The sequence below is a fragment of the Nyctereutes procyonoides genome, unplaced genomic scaffold (assembly GCF_905146905.1).
Source record: "Nyctereutes procyonoides isolate TBG_1078 unplaced genomic scaffold, NYPRO_anot_genome, whole genome shotgun sequence".
Classification (NCBI taxonomy): Eukaryota; Metazoa; Chordata; class Mammalia; order Carnivora; family Canidae; genus Nyctereutes; species Nyctereutes procyonoides.
The window spans coordinates 11,109,720-11,123,908 of NW_026575132.1; the positions used below are offsets into that span (position 1 = coordinate 11,109,720).

The following is a 14,189-nucleotide window of genomic DNA, read 5'->3' on the forward strand; positions in this document are numbered from 1 at the left end:
GCCTTGCCTAGGCTGGTTTCAGAGACTTCACGTCCCTGTGCTGCCATAGCAACCAGGAAACAACCTCCACTCACAATGAGAAGAAGGATGGTGCAGTGGCCCAGATCTGTAGATGCACACGGCCCGGTAACAGAGCAACAGGACCAAGGGACAACAAGGAAGGAGCAGGCGAAGAAGAGAGAGAGGTTGCCCAGAGAGTAGACAATCCAGAGCTTGAGGAGTCTGGGTTTGCGGTTTATTTTTTCTCCTGACAAAGACACACACTGTCTAAACTGTGTGGCTGGTTGTTATTAAGAAGCTGCTGTACGAAGGAAAAATGTATTTAATAAAAGGCCCAGTGTTTGTGGTCTTCTTGGGCTCACTGCTGAGCTCAGGAAATCTTGAGGTGTGACCAGTTTTCAGCCTTCAAAACCAAGATGAACTACCCTTGAGGAGGGTGGTCAGAAGGGAAACATGTTCACGCTCTCTCTCCTGAGCCGGGGACATGGGAAGTTGGTCCAGAACAAACAGAAGCTAGAAGTCTATTTTGAACCAGAGGTGAGTCTTATAGATGAATAAAGGCAGATTTGGGGGGTGGGAGAGGAATGCTCTCTTTTTCCATTTGGGGCTGAGCCGTGTGTGTTTTGGTTTGGTTTGTCAGGGAGGTTGGTGGGTATCGCCAACAGACTTTCCTTCCTCCTTGGTAAAACTCAAGAAAATAAGGAAGTTTGCTTGCACATCCATATTGCCACTGGGACCCTCTTCCTTCTCCTTGCACACTGACTTACAGCCTCATTTGCTTTAGACTGAAGGAGATTCCAGACTATTTAGAATTCAGATGGTTTGGGTCAAGACCAGAATTTCCACCTGGGTTCTAGGCAAATTGATGGCTGTTTGGTCTTTAGAAGTTGTGCTCTGTGGCTGGAACGCTGTGTATATTCATGCCATTTCGATGGCTTCCTTAAACTTTTTGGAATTCAACCCAGAAGACTCATACTTAACAGAGGCAAAAAATAAAAACATTTTAAAAAAATCCCCTTTTAGAAGATTTTAAAGAGGTGGCAACATTCCCTTGTTCTGGAATTTTATTTCATTGAACCCTGCCAGGAATAAGATATCCAGTGGGGTTCTTTGAAAATTTTTGGATCACATAGAGATTTCCATTGTCATGGTAGTTTGTCATGATATTTGACCTTTGCTATATTAAAAGACATATAAAGTTTCAAAGGACCTCTGTGGCCAATGGCATTTACTTACTTACAAGATATGCAACTACTTTATAGGGTCCTAAATAGCCAAATTAGGTAATGTTACATAGCATCTGGAATGTATAGACATTCTCCCTGTGTACAGCTGAAGTGATGGCTGGAATGAATGGTTTTCCCCTATTTAAACTGCCAGCTAGTCCAGTTCTAATTTCAAAGTTATCTGCTGCCCTTGATAATTGTGACTACTTACTTGCATACCAGGAAATTTTAACTGGCCTATCTAAGCCTCCAGGCATGAATGGCTCTGAAAGTTGTATGGGGCAAATCAGAACCCTGCCTTAGATTCTACTGATTCTGAGATGTGGAGACCAAAACCAGTTGCTAAGAGTGGTTGTGTTCTGTGACACCATGGAAAAAATTCAGAGAAAAACAGTCACTAAAGAAATGTCAAACACCTTGCACAGGTGGTATTCCTATAAAGGGGCCTTGGATCAAGGTGGCTTCTTTCTATGGCAGGATTACTTGAACTGGAAGTCCCCAGAAGATTATGTCCTGGTCAACAAACCGCAGGATAAGGGCAGTGCCAATCAGCACACCTGGAGCCTCTTTCTTCCTAAAACATTCAGTACTAGAAAAGGTGCTCTGATCCTCTACTCAGAAGGTTTAGCCATATCAGCATGGACACCCGAAGAGAGGAGAAGAGGCCCCTACTGCCCCAAAGGCCACAGGAAGAGGCCAGATCTTGAACTACACACACTTCAGGACCTTAAAGAAGCCATCCTGTCATATGGAAGGAGACAGGTAGGCAGAGCAGTCCTGGGCTTGGGGAAGGCTCTGGCCTGCATGTCCAGAAATCCAGTTGTAGCTTTGGCTATGACTTCCTAGGGCCTGGGGAGGTTATGAAACCCTAATACCTCCATTTCTTCATCTCTCAGATGGGATTGTACTCTTGACCCTATGTGCTTCGCATTGTCATGAAGCATAAATGAGATAATGTATGTTGAAAGGGCTCTAAAGGTATCAGGGGCTGTGTTCCCACTATCTCATATCTTCCTTTCTGTTAGAGTAACACAAAGTCCTTTTCAGCTTCAGAAGGATCCAGGCCAGCAGACATTTCATCAGAATCCTTGAAATCCTGTCTTATAGCTACAAGCATCATCCTCACACCTCTGATGTTTTTGGCTTTGTGGAAATGAGAGGGAGAACATTTTAAATATTTACCTTGAGCCCTTCAGCATCTGCAGGAGAAGTTAATGAGTTTTTCCATTCTGAATTTAATATTAAGGGAAAACCTGTATAATCATTTTTCTGATTCATACTTCCTAATGTCTTAGGAGATGTCCACATGTCCCCTGCTTGATGTAACTGCATGCATCAGCCCTTTGGCTGAAGCCATTGAGAGAGTCTGGGAAGAATTATACAATTCTAGGTTATAAATACTGGGTTACTCCCTAGTTTTTTACTTTTTAAGATTTTATTTATTTATTTGAGAGAGAGAGAGCATGAGAGAGAGCAAAGAGCACAAGTAGGGAGGGGCAGAGGGAGAGAGAGAAGCAGAGTCCCCACTGACCAGGGAGCCCAATGTGGGGCTTGAACCCATGGCCCTCAGATCATGACCTGAGCTGAAGGCAGATGCTTAACCAACCAAGCCACCCAGGAGCACCCTGGTTACTCCCTAGTTTAAAAGTCTGCTGGTGGGGCACCTGGGTGGCTCAGTGTTTGAGCTTCTGCCTTTGGCTCGGGTCATGATTCTGGGGTCCTGGGATCAAGTCCCATATCAGGCTCCCATCTACCTCTACCTATGTCTCTGTCTCTCTATGTCTCTCATGAATAAATAAAATCTTTTAAAAATAAATACATAAATAAAAGTCTGCTGACTTCTCATTCCCCACATAATAGTCATTAAATTCTTATACCAGGCCCTTCATGCTGACTTTCTTTTCCAAAGCTACCCACATCTGCCACTTGTTCTTACCACCACCTTAACTATGAGCCCCTCAAGACCCCACCCATGTGAATAGCTCACTGTTCCCCAAACATTCTGTGCCCTTTTCTGACTCTATGCTTTCGCATCTGCTTCTATGCTCTTGCTTACCCTTCAAAGCTCCTGCTTACCCTTCAAAATATGGCTTAGATGTCATTTCTTCAGTGAAGCCTTCTCCCATTTCTCTAGGTAAAGATATCCCATTGCTCTCTCCTCTGTGAACATTCCCATACCATCATGCATTGCAATGTATCTCTTTGTCCATTTGTTACCATCTCTTTGAGGGCAGGGACCATGTCTAAATCATTTCTAGAAAATAAATGCTTGTGGAATGAATAAATCGATCATGTAGGATATTTTCAGTAGTTCTTACATCATCTCCCAGTATCATTATTGGGCAACTTATCACCTATTCCACCCTAGGCAGAGCTTCCAAAAGAAAAGATTACTATGCCCCTCATTCTTCTTTCAAAATACAGAGAAGTTTGTATGTGACCAAATGCTCACTGTCCTTTCTCTTAAAATCATAAATTCTTGAGTGAAAGGAAACCAATTATTGTGGAATGCTTACTATTATATTATGGCTATTATTTTATTTAACCCTCACAGTGACTCAGTGACATATGGTTTTTCTTGCCCCCTTTCATAAATAAGAAAACTGAGGCTCAGAAGAGTTAAGTGGTCTGGCCAATGTCTCAGAGCTAGTAAGTGACAGAGGCAGAACTCAAGCCCAGGATTGTCTACCTCTCTAGGGCAGGCATGCTTTGCACTTTGCCCTATTGTCTGTGGGCCTGGAAAGGCCTCCAGATGTCATTGTACCAGGCTTTTGCCTGTTTGCCCTCACACCCATTTCTCTTTCCTCACCTTTACCTTACTTTGCTCTGCACAAAAGTGGGGTTGACCACAGGCTATATATAATTCCATAAACATCTATGTCAACTGGCTTCTAGTTGAATTTGCCAGTGGAAGACACTGAAAGGAGATTGGAGAGAGAGAAGAGAAAAGCCAGGGTATTTCTCCCCTTCCCTTCTATCTGTAAGTGGTCAGAAACACCTGCATCACCTCTGTCTCCTAGCTCCCAACAGACAGGCCCAGTGTGGCTCCTCACCAGGTTCCTCCAGCTGACTACACCTGCTCCTCCCTCTGTCCCTGAGCACAAGCTTGGTGCTAGCTTTCTGATGTTACAATCTCAGTGTTGCCTCACTCTCTTTCTGGCTTCCGAGCTCTCTAATCACCTGTGCAACCAATTCCCTGAATTATATTTTTGCTGTGTTTAAATACTTAAGAGTGGTTCTGTTTTCCTGGTTGGACACTGCTATGTAGGCTAATTTACTGTCAAGAATAAGAATACCTTCCACAGTGCTCAGACACTTGAATATTTCAGGCAGCAGGGATATTTTTACTTTATAAAGTAGAAGAGTCTATTTGGGGATGGCTTCATCTTGGCTTAAACTTGGGCTCAGTAAAGAGGGGAGGTTCCTGTCTTCCTGTGGTACCTACCTACCAGATTTATAACACACACCTATAACAAAACAGAATGCTGTTGTCTACCCCAAAGAGGGCAGAAGGGAAATTGTGTGAGGAAATCAGAAGGGAAAGAAAATAATAGTTACAGAGCAGAAATTTAGGATTAGAGGACATTGTAGGTTCAAATAGAAGAACTTGAAGGGGTTTGGAATTAAAGGAAATGAACAGCTCAGAAGAGAAGAGCTTTGTAAGTTGCAGACCACCATCGGATTATGAAAGCTACAGACTGGCAAGAGGCTTTTTGCATCATAATACCCAGGGCTGGGAAGGCTATGGGGAAACTAGCTGTCTCATACATTAGAAGCACACATTCACATGACTTTTCCGGACATTTTGGCAAAAGCCTATAAAGAGCTAATACTTTGATTCAACATTCTACTTATAGGAATTTGCCTTAAAAATAATCAGAGATGTGCCCAACAATTTATGCACAAGGATGTTTACTACAGATTATTTTATTGCTACACAAAACATTGAAAATAATAAATCTCCAACAATGAAACATTGATTAAATAAATTATGGTACAGTCATATAATGGATTTGGGGTCAGGCAATAAAGTCATGCATTAGTCATGAATAACATGAGAAAAGTCCACAGTATATTCTTAGAGCAAATTACAAAGTAATATTCATATAATAAAAATACCTAAGCTCATTAACATTTTCTTAGTATTTACTATGTTTCAGCCACTGCTTTAAGTACTTCCTATATATTACTTATATCTGATTCCTATCAGTCCTGAGGGTATACTATCATTATACCGTTTTAGAGATGAAGAAACTGAAGCACAGATTATATAGCCATGTAGATAATCACACCAGAATTCGACACTAGGTAGTACAGAAAACATTGCCTCTCTAATGTAACCCCAACTTTTAAAAATTAGTTATACAAGCAGAATACACATCAACATTTAGCCATGGGTGGTGGAATTAAAAGTCATATTTTTATTTATACATACCTTTTTACCAAACATTTTTATTTTATTTATTTATTCATGAGAGACACAGAGAGAGAGAGGCAGAGACACAGGCAGAGGGAGAACCAGGCTCCATGTTGGGAGCCTGACGTGGGACTCGATCCCTGGACCACGGGATCACGCCCTGAGCAGATGCTCAATCGCTGAGCCACCCAGGTGTCCCAAACATTATTTTTTAAGTCATGAAATTTTAAAAATAAAGGTCTACAGGGAATCCTCATGTTGATATGATTCCCTGTATATATGTAATTAAAATAGATTTCCTCTAGTTAAAAAATAAAATTAAAAAATTTTTAAGTAAAAATCTATTTAAAAAGTAAAAATCTGTTCCTTTGAAAGAAGATGGCAGTGATAGAATGAGGTTGACCCTAGGGAGCCAGGTGGGATCAGGAAGGGAAATGAAATAGAAACAGTGCTGTAAGTTAAGCTCACTAATAACCACACCATCTATTCCTCAGGGTCAGTATTTCATTGTCCAAATACTATATAGTTCAAGAGTTAAAAACACCACACTCAAAGTAAAAGAACCAACAACCAACATGGGGATGTGGAGCAGAGGGAAGGAGAGATAGGAGACAGAGAGGATAGTGCTACTTACAGAAGGATCTATACTGGCTAAATTCTGAATCAGGAAACCTGCAAAATTCCAGCTCATTCACACCTGTGATGCTAGAACCCATCACAGGGAGATGCAATTAAATTTTTAAACCACCTCACATAATTTCCAGTTCCATATATGGATATAATGACATGCATGTGGCAGTAGGTCTGGGTTTTACAGCTCAACATACACTTACTCTCTAACTTTCTTGATAGTCCAACTCCTAATGAGCAAAGGCAAGTGCTAAGTCAAGAGATTAGATGTCATAGTTCTCAAACTTCTAGATACACACAATATGTTGGTTTTTTTCTTTAAGAAAATATTGTTAAAACATTCCCAAAGTGGTAACCATTCTTTTCCTGAGGGCTTTAATACAATCATCTTTCCATTATTTAGAAATCAAATAACTATAAAACATAAATAACCATAATTTGGGGTAGTATCTAAATAACAGTCATAAATGATTCTCTTGAAACATAGCAGATTCATCAAATACTTATCAAATCATCAGAAATATTAAAGAATTTTCACATTGTTTTAGTATTTCCCAGTCTTTTTTAAAAAATACTTTTAATTTTTATTTGGGTACAAAGAGTATGGGGTTTGGGGGGCTTTCATGTTTTTTGTTTTAAGTAAGCTCTATATGCCCAGCATGGGGCTTGAACTCAAAACCTGGAGATCAAGGGTTTCATGCTCTCCGGACTAAGTCAGCCAGGTGCCCTAATATTTTTTATTCTTTTTTTTTTTAAGATTTTATTTATTCATGAGAGACACACAGAGAGAGGCAGAGACATAGGCAGAGAGAGAAGTAGGCTCCCTGTGAGGAGCCTGATACAGGACTCCATCCCAACACCCCAGGAGCATGCCCTGAGCCAAAGTCAGCAGTTCAACCACTGAGCCACCCAGGCATCCCTCCTTTTTTTTTTTTTTTTAAAGATTTATTTGCAGGGGGACAGAGGGAAAGGGAGAAGAGAAGCAGACTCCCTGTGGAGCTCGAAGCCTATTCATGACCTGAGCCTAAACCAAGAGTCAGCCACTTAACCAACTGAGGCACCCAGATGTCCCTCTTATTCTACTTTTCGAATTTTATAAATCTGGTAATATTTTCAAAGGTTCAACAATGGAATATTGATTAAATAGCATATTAAAAATAATTTGTTTCAGGGTGCCTGAGTGAGGGCTCAGTTAAGCATGTGCCTTCTGCTCAGTTCATGATCCTGGGGTCCTGGGATCAAGCCCCGTATCAGGCTCCCTGGCTCAGCAGGGAGTCTGCTTCTCCCTCTCGCTCTTCCTCTGCCCTTCCCTCTGCTCAAGCTCTCTCTCAAAAAAATAAACAATTTTTTTAATTTTGTTTCAAAAATTCAATTCACAAATCATCCCATTTCTCTGTCCCATTGAGGGATAAATAGGATTTAGATTACTATAGTTGATTTTAAGATTGTATTGCTCCTGCCATCTCCCTTATAAATGTGGCTACGTTTAAGAGTAGTACCAACCTTCTTCCACTGAACATATCCCTACACATTCTACATTGCCTAATTTTTCTCCATATCTCAATACTCAAGGCTCTTAAATGTAGCCTTGAGTGTTTATTTAGTGTTTTCAGCCAATGTTCAAGACATGAAGGCACCTTCAGGGTACTGTTTTATCAAGTAATATTGTGAGAAGTATGCTTTTTGAATAAGGTTTATTTTCCTGTCCTATACATAATGATTCATCATACAAAATAGAAAAATACAGAAAAGTAGGTAGAATTATAAATTATGTTTTGAGCCCCCAGGATCAGGAGGAAGAAGTTCCCTTTGTAATAAGTTGCTACTTGTTTGATGGTGTTCCTAAGAAGGGCTCAGTGCTCTGATGGCTATCAACAAAGTGTCAAGCAGGGAAGGGTTGACAGAGTGACCTGACTGTATCCTTTCTACCAAATGTCCTCCATCTGAACAGCTCCTGAGCAGTTATACTTAGAGCCTTTAATAAAGCTAGAAGTAGGAAAGATCAAGAATGAATCATGGTTTAACCATGACAATGAAATCAAAGGTTTTGTCAATAATAGCTAGCCCTTTTGAGTGCTAAGTGTACACCAGGCATTTTATCTATATATCCTCATTCAATTTGCACAAGTCTATGAAGTGGGTGCTAACTTTACCCTCCATTTTGTAGGAGGAAACACTGGGGCTTGAAGTTAATTAAGCCCAAAGTTACACATCTAAGGGGTGGAGTTAGGATTGGAACCCAGGCAACTGATTCCAAAGCCCCACTCCTAAACCCTAAAGGGCCTGATTTTGAACATTCCACATCCTCCAGAGAAAAGCAGCATTTCTCTTGCTTTAGTGGCATTTTTTAAGAAGGGATCTGGGTCTTCCAAAACATCCCTTAAAACCCTTACAATTCTAGGAAAGCAAATCAGATTTTCATCAAAATCAGTCTGGGTTACAGTAATATGTCCATAGCCATATATATGATCCAGTTGACATCTATTTTTCTAGGCTTTATGTGCTTCATCCATTGGTTCCCTTATATAACCAATAGTTCGAGAATATTTATAATAATAGCTAACACGTATATAACACTATTATATCCATCACTATTATAAATACTTTATACTTATTTAATCCTCACAACAACTTTATAAGGTGTATTGTAAAATTTATAACAACTTAAAAAAATATATATATATAACTTTATAAGGTATGTAACATAAAATTTACCACTTAAATTAATTTTAAATATATAGTTCAATGGCAGTAGGTACAGTCACATTGCTGTATAACCATTACCACCATCCATCTCCAGAACTTTTAAAAAATATTTTATTTATTCTTTTATTCTTTTATTTTTTTATATTTATTCTTTTAAACTGATTTATTTATTTGAGAGAGAAAGAGAGAACATGAGCTGGGGGAGGGGCAGAGGGAGAGAGAGAATCTCCAGTAGACTCCCCACTGAGCACAGAGCCAGATGCAGGTGCAGGGCTCAATCTCATGACCCTGAGACCATGGCCTGAGCTAAAATCACGAATCAGATGTTTAACTGACTGAGCCACCCAGGCCCGTTTAAGATTTTATTTTTAAGGCGCCTGGGTGGCACAGTGGTTGAGCATCCACCTTCGGCTTAGGTCATGATCCCAGGGTCCTGGGATGGAGTCCTGCATTAGGCTCCCCAAGGGGAGCCTGCTTCTCCTTCTGCCTATGTCTCTGCCTCTCCATCTGTGTCTCTTGTGAATAAATAAAATCTTTAAAAAAAAAAAGATTTTATTTTTAAGTAATCTCTACACCCAACAAGGGGCTCGAACTTACAACCCTGAAAGGAGTCACACATTCTACCAACTGAGCCTGCCAGGGACCCCCAGAATTTTTTTTTATCTTGCAAAACTAAAACTCTATACCTGATAAACAGTATTTCCTATTTCCCTCCCCATCAGCTACTGGCAACCATCATTCTACTTTTTGTCTTTCTGAATTTGACTACCCTAAGTACCTCATCTGAATGGAATCATATAGTAATTATCCTTGTAGTATTTGTGACTGGCTTATTTCCCTTAGCCTAATGTTTTCAGGGTTCATTCATGTTGTAGCATGTATCAGAATTTCTTTTTTCCTTTAAGCTGAATAATAGTCCTCTATGTATAGACTGTGTTTTGTTTATCCATTCATCAATCAATAGACATTTAGATTGTGTCCATATTTTGGCTATTGTGAATAAAGTTGCTATACACATGATACATAAATATCTATCTATATGTTTGGGCCACCTGCCTGGCTCAGTTGGGTGTAGAGATTACTTTAAAAAAAATCTATCTGTTCATTATTCATGTTCCTGCTTTTAATTCTTTACAGCACATACCCAGAAGTGGAATTGCTGGCTCATATGGTAATTTTATTTTTCATTTTTTGAGGAACTGTCATATTGTTTTCCATAGCAGCAACTGCATCATTTTACATTCCCACTAGCAACACGCAAGGGTCTCGATTTCTCCACATCCTCACCAACACTTGTTATCTTCTGTTTTGTTTTGCTATTTTAAATAAAATCCATCTTAATGGTTGTGAAGTATTTCATCATGGTTTTGACTTGCATTTCCTTAATAAATAACACTGAACATCTTTTCAAGTCTTTATTGGCTATTGATATGCTTTTTTTGGAGAATTGTCTACTCAAGTCCTTTGTCCATTCTTAAAATCAGGTTGTTTTGTCTTGTTTTTGAGTTGCAGGAGTTCTTTATATATTCTAGATATTAATCCCTTATCAGATACATGGTTTACAAATATTTTCTCCCATTCTGTGGGTTCCCTTTTCACTCTGTTGATGGTATTCTTTGATGCACAAGTTTTAAATTTTTATGAAGTCCAACTTATCCATTTTTTTCTTTTGTTGCCTGCTTTTTTTCATGTCATATCCAATAAATTATTTCCAAATCCGATGTCATGGAGCTTTTCTCCTATGTTTTCTTCCTAAGAGTTTTATAATTTTAGCTCTGTTTTTTTAAAGATTTTATTTATTTATTTATTCATGAGAGACACAAAGCGAAAGAGAGGCAGAGACATAGGCAGAGGGAGAAGCAGGCTCCACGCAGGGAGCCCGATGTGGGACTCGATCCCAGGACTCCGGGATCACGCTCTGAGCCAAAGGCAGGCACCCAACTACTGAGCCACCCAGGCAGCCCCTAATTTTAGCTCTTATGCTTAAGTCTTTGGTCCATTTTGAGTTAGTTTTTGTATATGGTATGAGGTAATGGTCCAAATTCATTTTTTTGCATGTAGGATATGTATTTTCATCATCCTCATTTGACAGTTTCTTAACTGAGGTACAGATGGGTCAAGTAATGCCCCAAAAGTCACACAGCTAGTAAATGATGGAGCCAGGATTCAAACCCAGGCAGACTGAGCTCTTATAAGAACTGAAGCTTAATTTTTGTTGTTTTCAATTCTAGTTGTTGTACCTTTGTTTTTGTGACATATGGCTGTCAAATCTTTGATGCTAAGTGGTTTGGTCAGGAATCAAGCCCTATTACAACATTGCAACTATGGAGAAATTCAGACCACCTTTATGATTTTGTCTCTCTCTCTCTCTCTCTCTCTTTTTGAAGATTTATTTATTTATTTATTTATTTGAGAGAAACAGAGAGAGTATGAGTGGGAGACATGGAAGGAGAGGGAGAGAGAATCTCAAGCAGATTCCATGCTGAGTGCACAGTCCAATGTGGGGCCAATTCCACAACTCTGAGATCATGATCTTAGTGGAAACCAAGAGCCAAATGCTTAACCGAGTGTACCACCCAGGTGCCCTCATTCTATTTTTAATGGCTTGATACCCTGGAAATTCAGTTACCAAAGATATATGGGAGAGAGATAATATCATTTGCACAGAATCACAGAAATTTAATCTGCGGAGAAAATGGCTGGCTGAGAGTGGTAGTGTTTACACAAAGCTGATTAAAGGCTAGGGATGGAGAAGGCTTTTGAGGCACAGCTGCAAGTGGCTGTACATCTTTCCCTTCCCATCCCAACCCCACTTCTATTCCAGGTGCACTTAACTGGTATCTCCAAGGCTGGCTCCAGTCACACTTGCACAGGCGCAAGGACAATGGGTGGTCATCCTCTGTGTAAAAGTTTGACCTTTGCCCAAGCACACTGACTCCAGCAAGCCTGACTGAGAAACAGGAGGCACCAGCTGTGGTTCCTCCTCAGAGGAAGGACTTCTGACTAAAGTAGGCAGTTCAGGACACAGGTGTTCAGCAGGAAAGTACAGACATTTTTGGGATTTTCATTCAACTGAGCTAACAATTTGAGTAGTTATTAACTACTCAGTGCCTAGAAGAGTGTCTGACATATGTCAGATGCTCAACGAATAGTCGTTGGGTGAACATATTAGTAGCTAGTGTGTAACAGGGAGAGGCCATAACCTCTACCCAGTAGGGGGGCACAAGGACCAGATTAGAGTGACCATGTCTTGAGGAGGTAGTATTTGACCTGAGTCCTATGGTAAAAATAAGTGGAGAGAATCCTTCTAGTTACAGGTAAGTGAAGGCCTAAGGGGGAAAGCAAGCAGGAGAAATGGTGATTAGACAGGTATGACTCCTAGCTGGAAATGTACCTGGAGAAGTAGGTAGGGTCAAAGGGTGAAGGGCTTTGTCTGCCAGCCCTGGGATTTCTGGACTTCTCTCTCTACTCTGTTGACTCCTGCACACAAAGGCTGGCCACCATCTGTGGTAACATGGCAGTTGACTGTCCTGGGCTTTTCTTGCCTTCCTGGGGAGTCTGGCACCCCGCCGCCCCGTATCTGCTGAGCAGGAGCACAGCCTGCACTGGATCCTTTCATTCTCTGAAAACCCTCACTGACTAGCATTGGGGCAGTGTGGACAGGACAGCCAGTACATGGGTGGGGACAAGTACTGGGGGTCCAACTTGCTCCTCTGCATCTGGAGGCCTGGGGGGGCACTGGGAACATGGCCGGCCAGAGAGAGTCCCTGACTAAGGCAAGTACTCTGGTGGAGTGTGGACACCAGGCCACTCTGTACACCAATTACTCATTTCATTAGAAACCAAAAGCTGGAGTTGATTGGCAAAGCCAAGGCAGGCCTGAGAAGTCTGAAACCATCACAGACAGCCTCCTGCTGTGGCTTATTTCCCCGTTTCAGAAACTCCCTTCTTGGTTTCCTTCTGTCTCCTTTTAACTTTTATAGTTACTTCTGGTGGTTAGAAGTCCAGGATAATGTTGGAGAAGGAATTGAGATTATACCTAGGAGAAGAGGGTGGGTCCAATAAAATAATTTTAACATGTTTTCCATTTATTAATATAATCTAACTATATTAATGGATTTTTAATTTTATTTTTAAAAAGGGAAAAGAAAAAAAGCTGACTGTAATCTCATGCCCAACTCCCTATTACCACTGTTATTAGAACTTTAATATATTTTCTTTCAGTCTTTCCACCATGATTATACATTTATAAAACATACTTTTATGAGATTATAACTGTACTTTACGTCTTCTTTTGTGTCTTGCTTTTTTTCTACTTAACATATTATTCCACACCTTGGAAATGAGTGAATAGATTTAACCCTGACTGCTCTCCTTGGTAACCCTAAACAGGCCTTGGGTTTCTCTCTCAGCGCATCAGTTTATCCAATGAGATAAGAAACTTATCAATCAACTTCATTGGCATGATTTGAGAAACTACTAAGAAAAATCAGAAAAAACTGAAAAGAACCCATGGCAGGCAGAATCATGACTCCCAAAGATGTGATGTCCTAATCCCTGGAACATATGAATATATTAGGTTAAATGGTAAAGGAAAATAAAAGTTGCAAATGGAATTAAGTTTGCTAATCAGATGACCTTAAAACAAAGAGATTATTGGGGTACCTGGGTGGCTCAGGTGGTGGAGCTTCAGACTCTTGGTTTCAGCTTAGGTCATGATTTTTGGGTCGTGGGTCTGAGGCCCACCTCAGGCTCTGTGCTCAGTGGAGAGTCTGCTTCCCCTTCCCTCCGTGCGCACTCTCTGCTCTCTTTCTCTCTCTCTCTCGCTCTTGCTCTCCCTCTCAAATAAATAAAATCTTTAAAAAAGCAGCAATAGGAAACTAACACAGAGACCAAGATCAGCTCTCAAAGTATAGGCAAAAATATATATAAGATACCCCAAATTCCAGGACAAAAGATTCCCTATTCTTCTCAGTAACTCTCTGCCCCATTTACCAAGTTGCCCAGTAAAGCTTCAGAACCAAGCTGATACTTCAAAACTACTCACAAATTGGAAACAACAAGGGGCTCTTGTCCAGATCAAACAGTGCATAATGCCATCTACATAGGGACCACAGCTTCTCAGAGGAGGCTAGGTCTTGTTTCATTCAGAGAGGAGTCATTTGAAGCAAAGATTTTCAGGGAGGAAATGAAGTTCCAATTCACCCAGA

At 40.5% G+C, this 14,189-nt stretch overlaps 1 protein-coding gene across 2 annotated transcripts in view; it reads left to right on the forward strand.

Moving 5' to 3' along the window:
- The first annotated feature begins 453 nt into the window (after positions 1-453).
- KIAA2012 (KIAA2012 ortholog) overlaps positions 454-14,189 on the forward strand; it is a 108,099-nt gene continuing 94,363 nt past the window's right edge. For both annotated transcript variants that reach the window (XM_055345357.1, XM_055345356.1), the window contains exons 1-2: positions 454-537; positions 1,704-1,988. In XM_055345357.1, coding sequence (XP_055201332.1) covers positions 454-537; positions 1,704-1,988 — 369 coding nt within the window. The remainder of the gene's footprint in view (positions 538-1,703; positions 1,989-14,189) is intronic.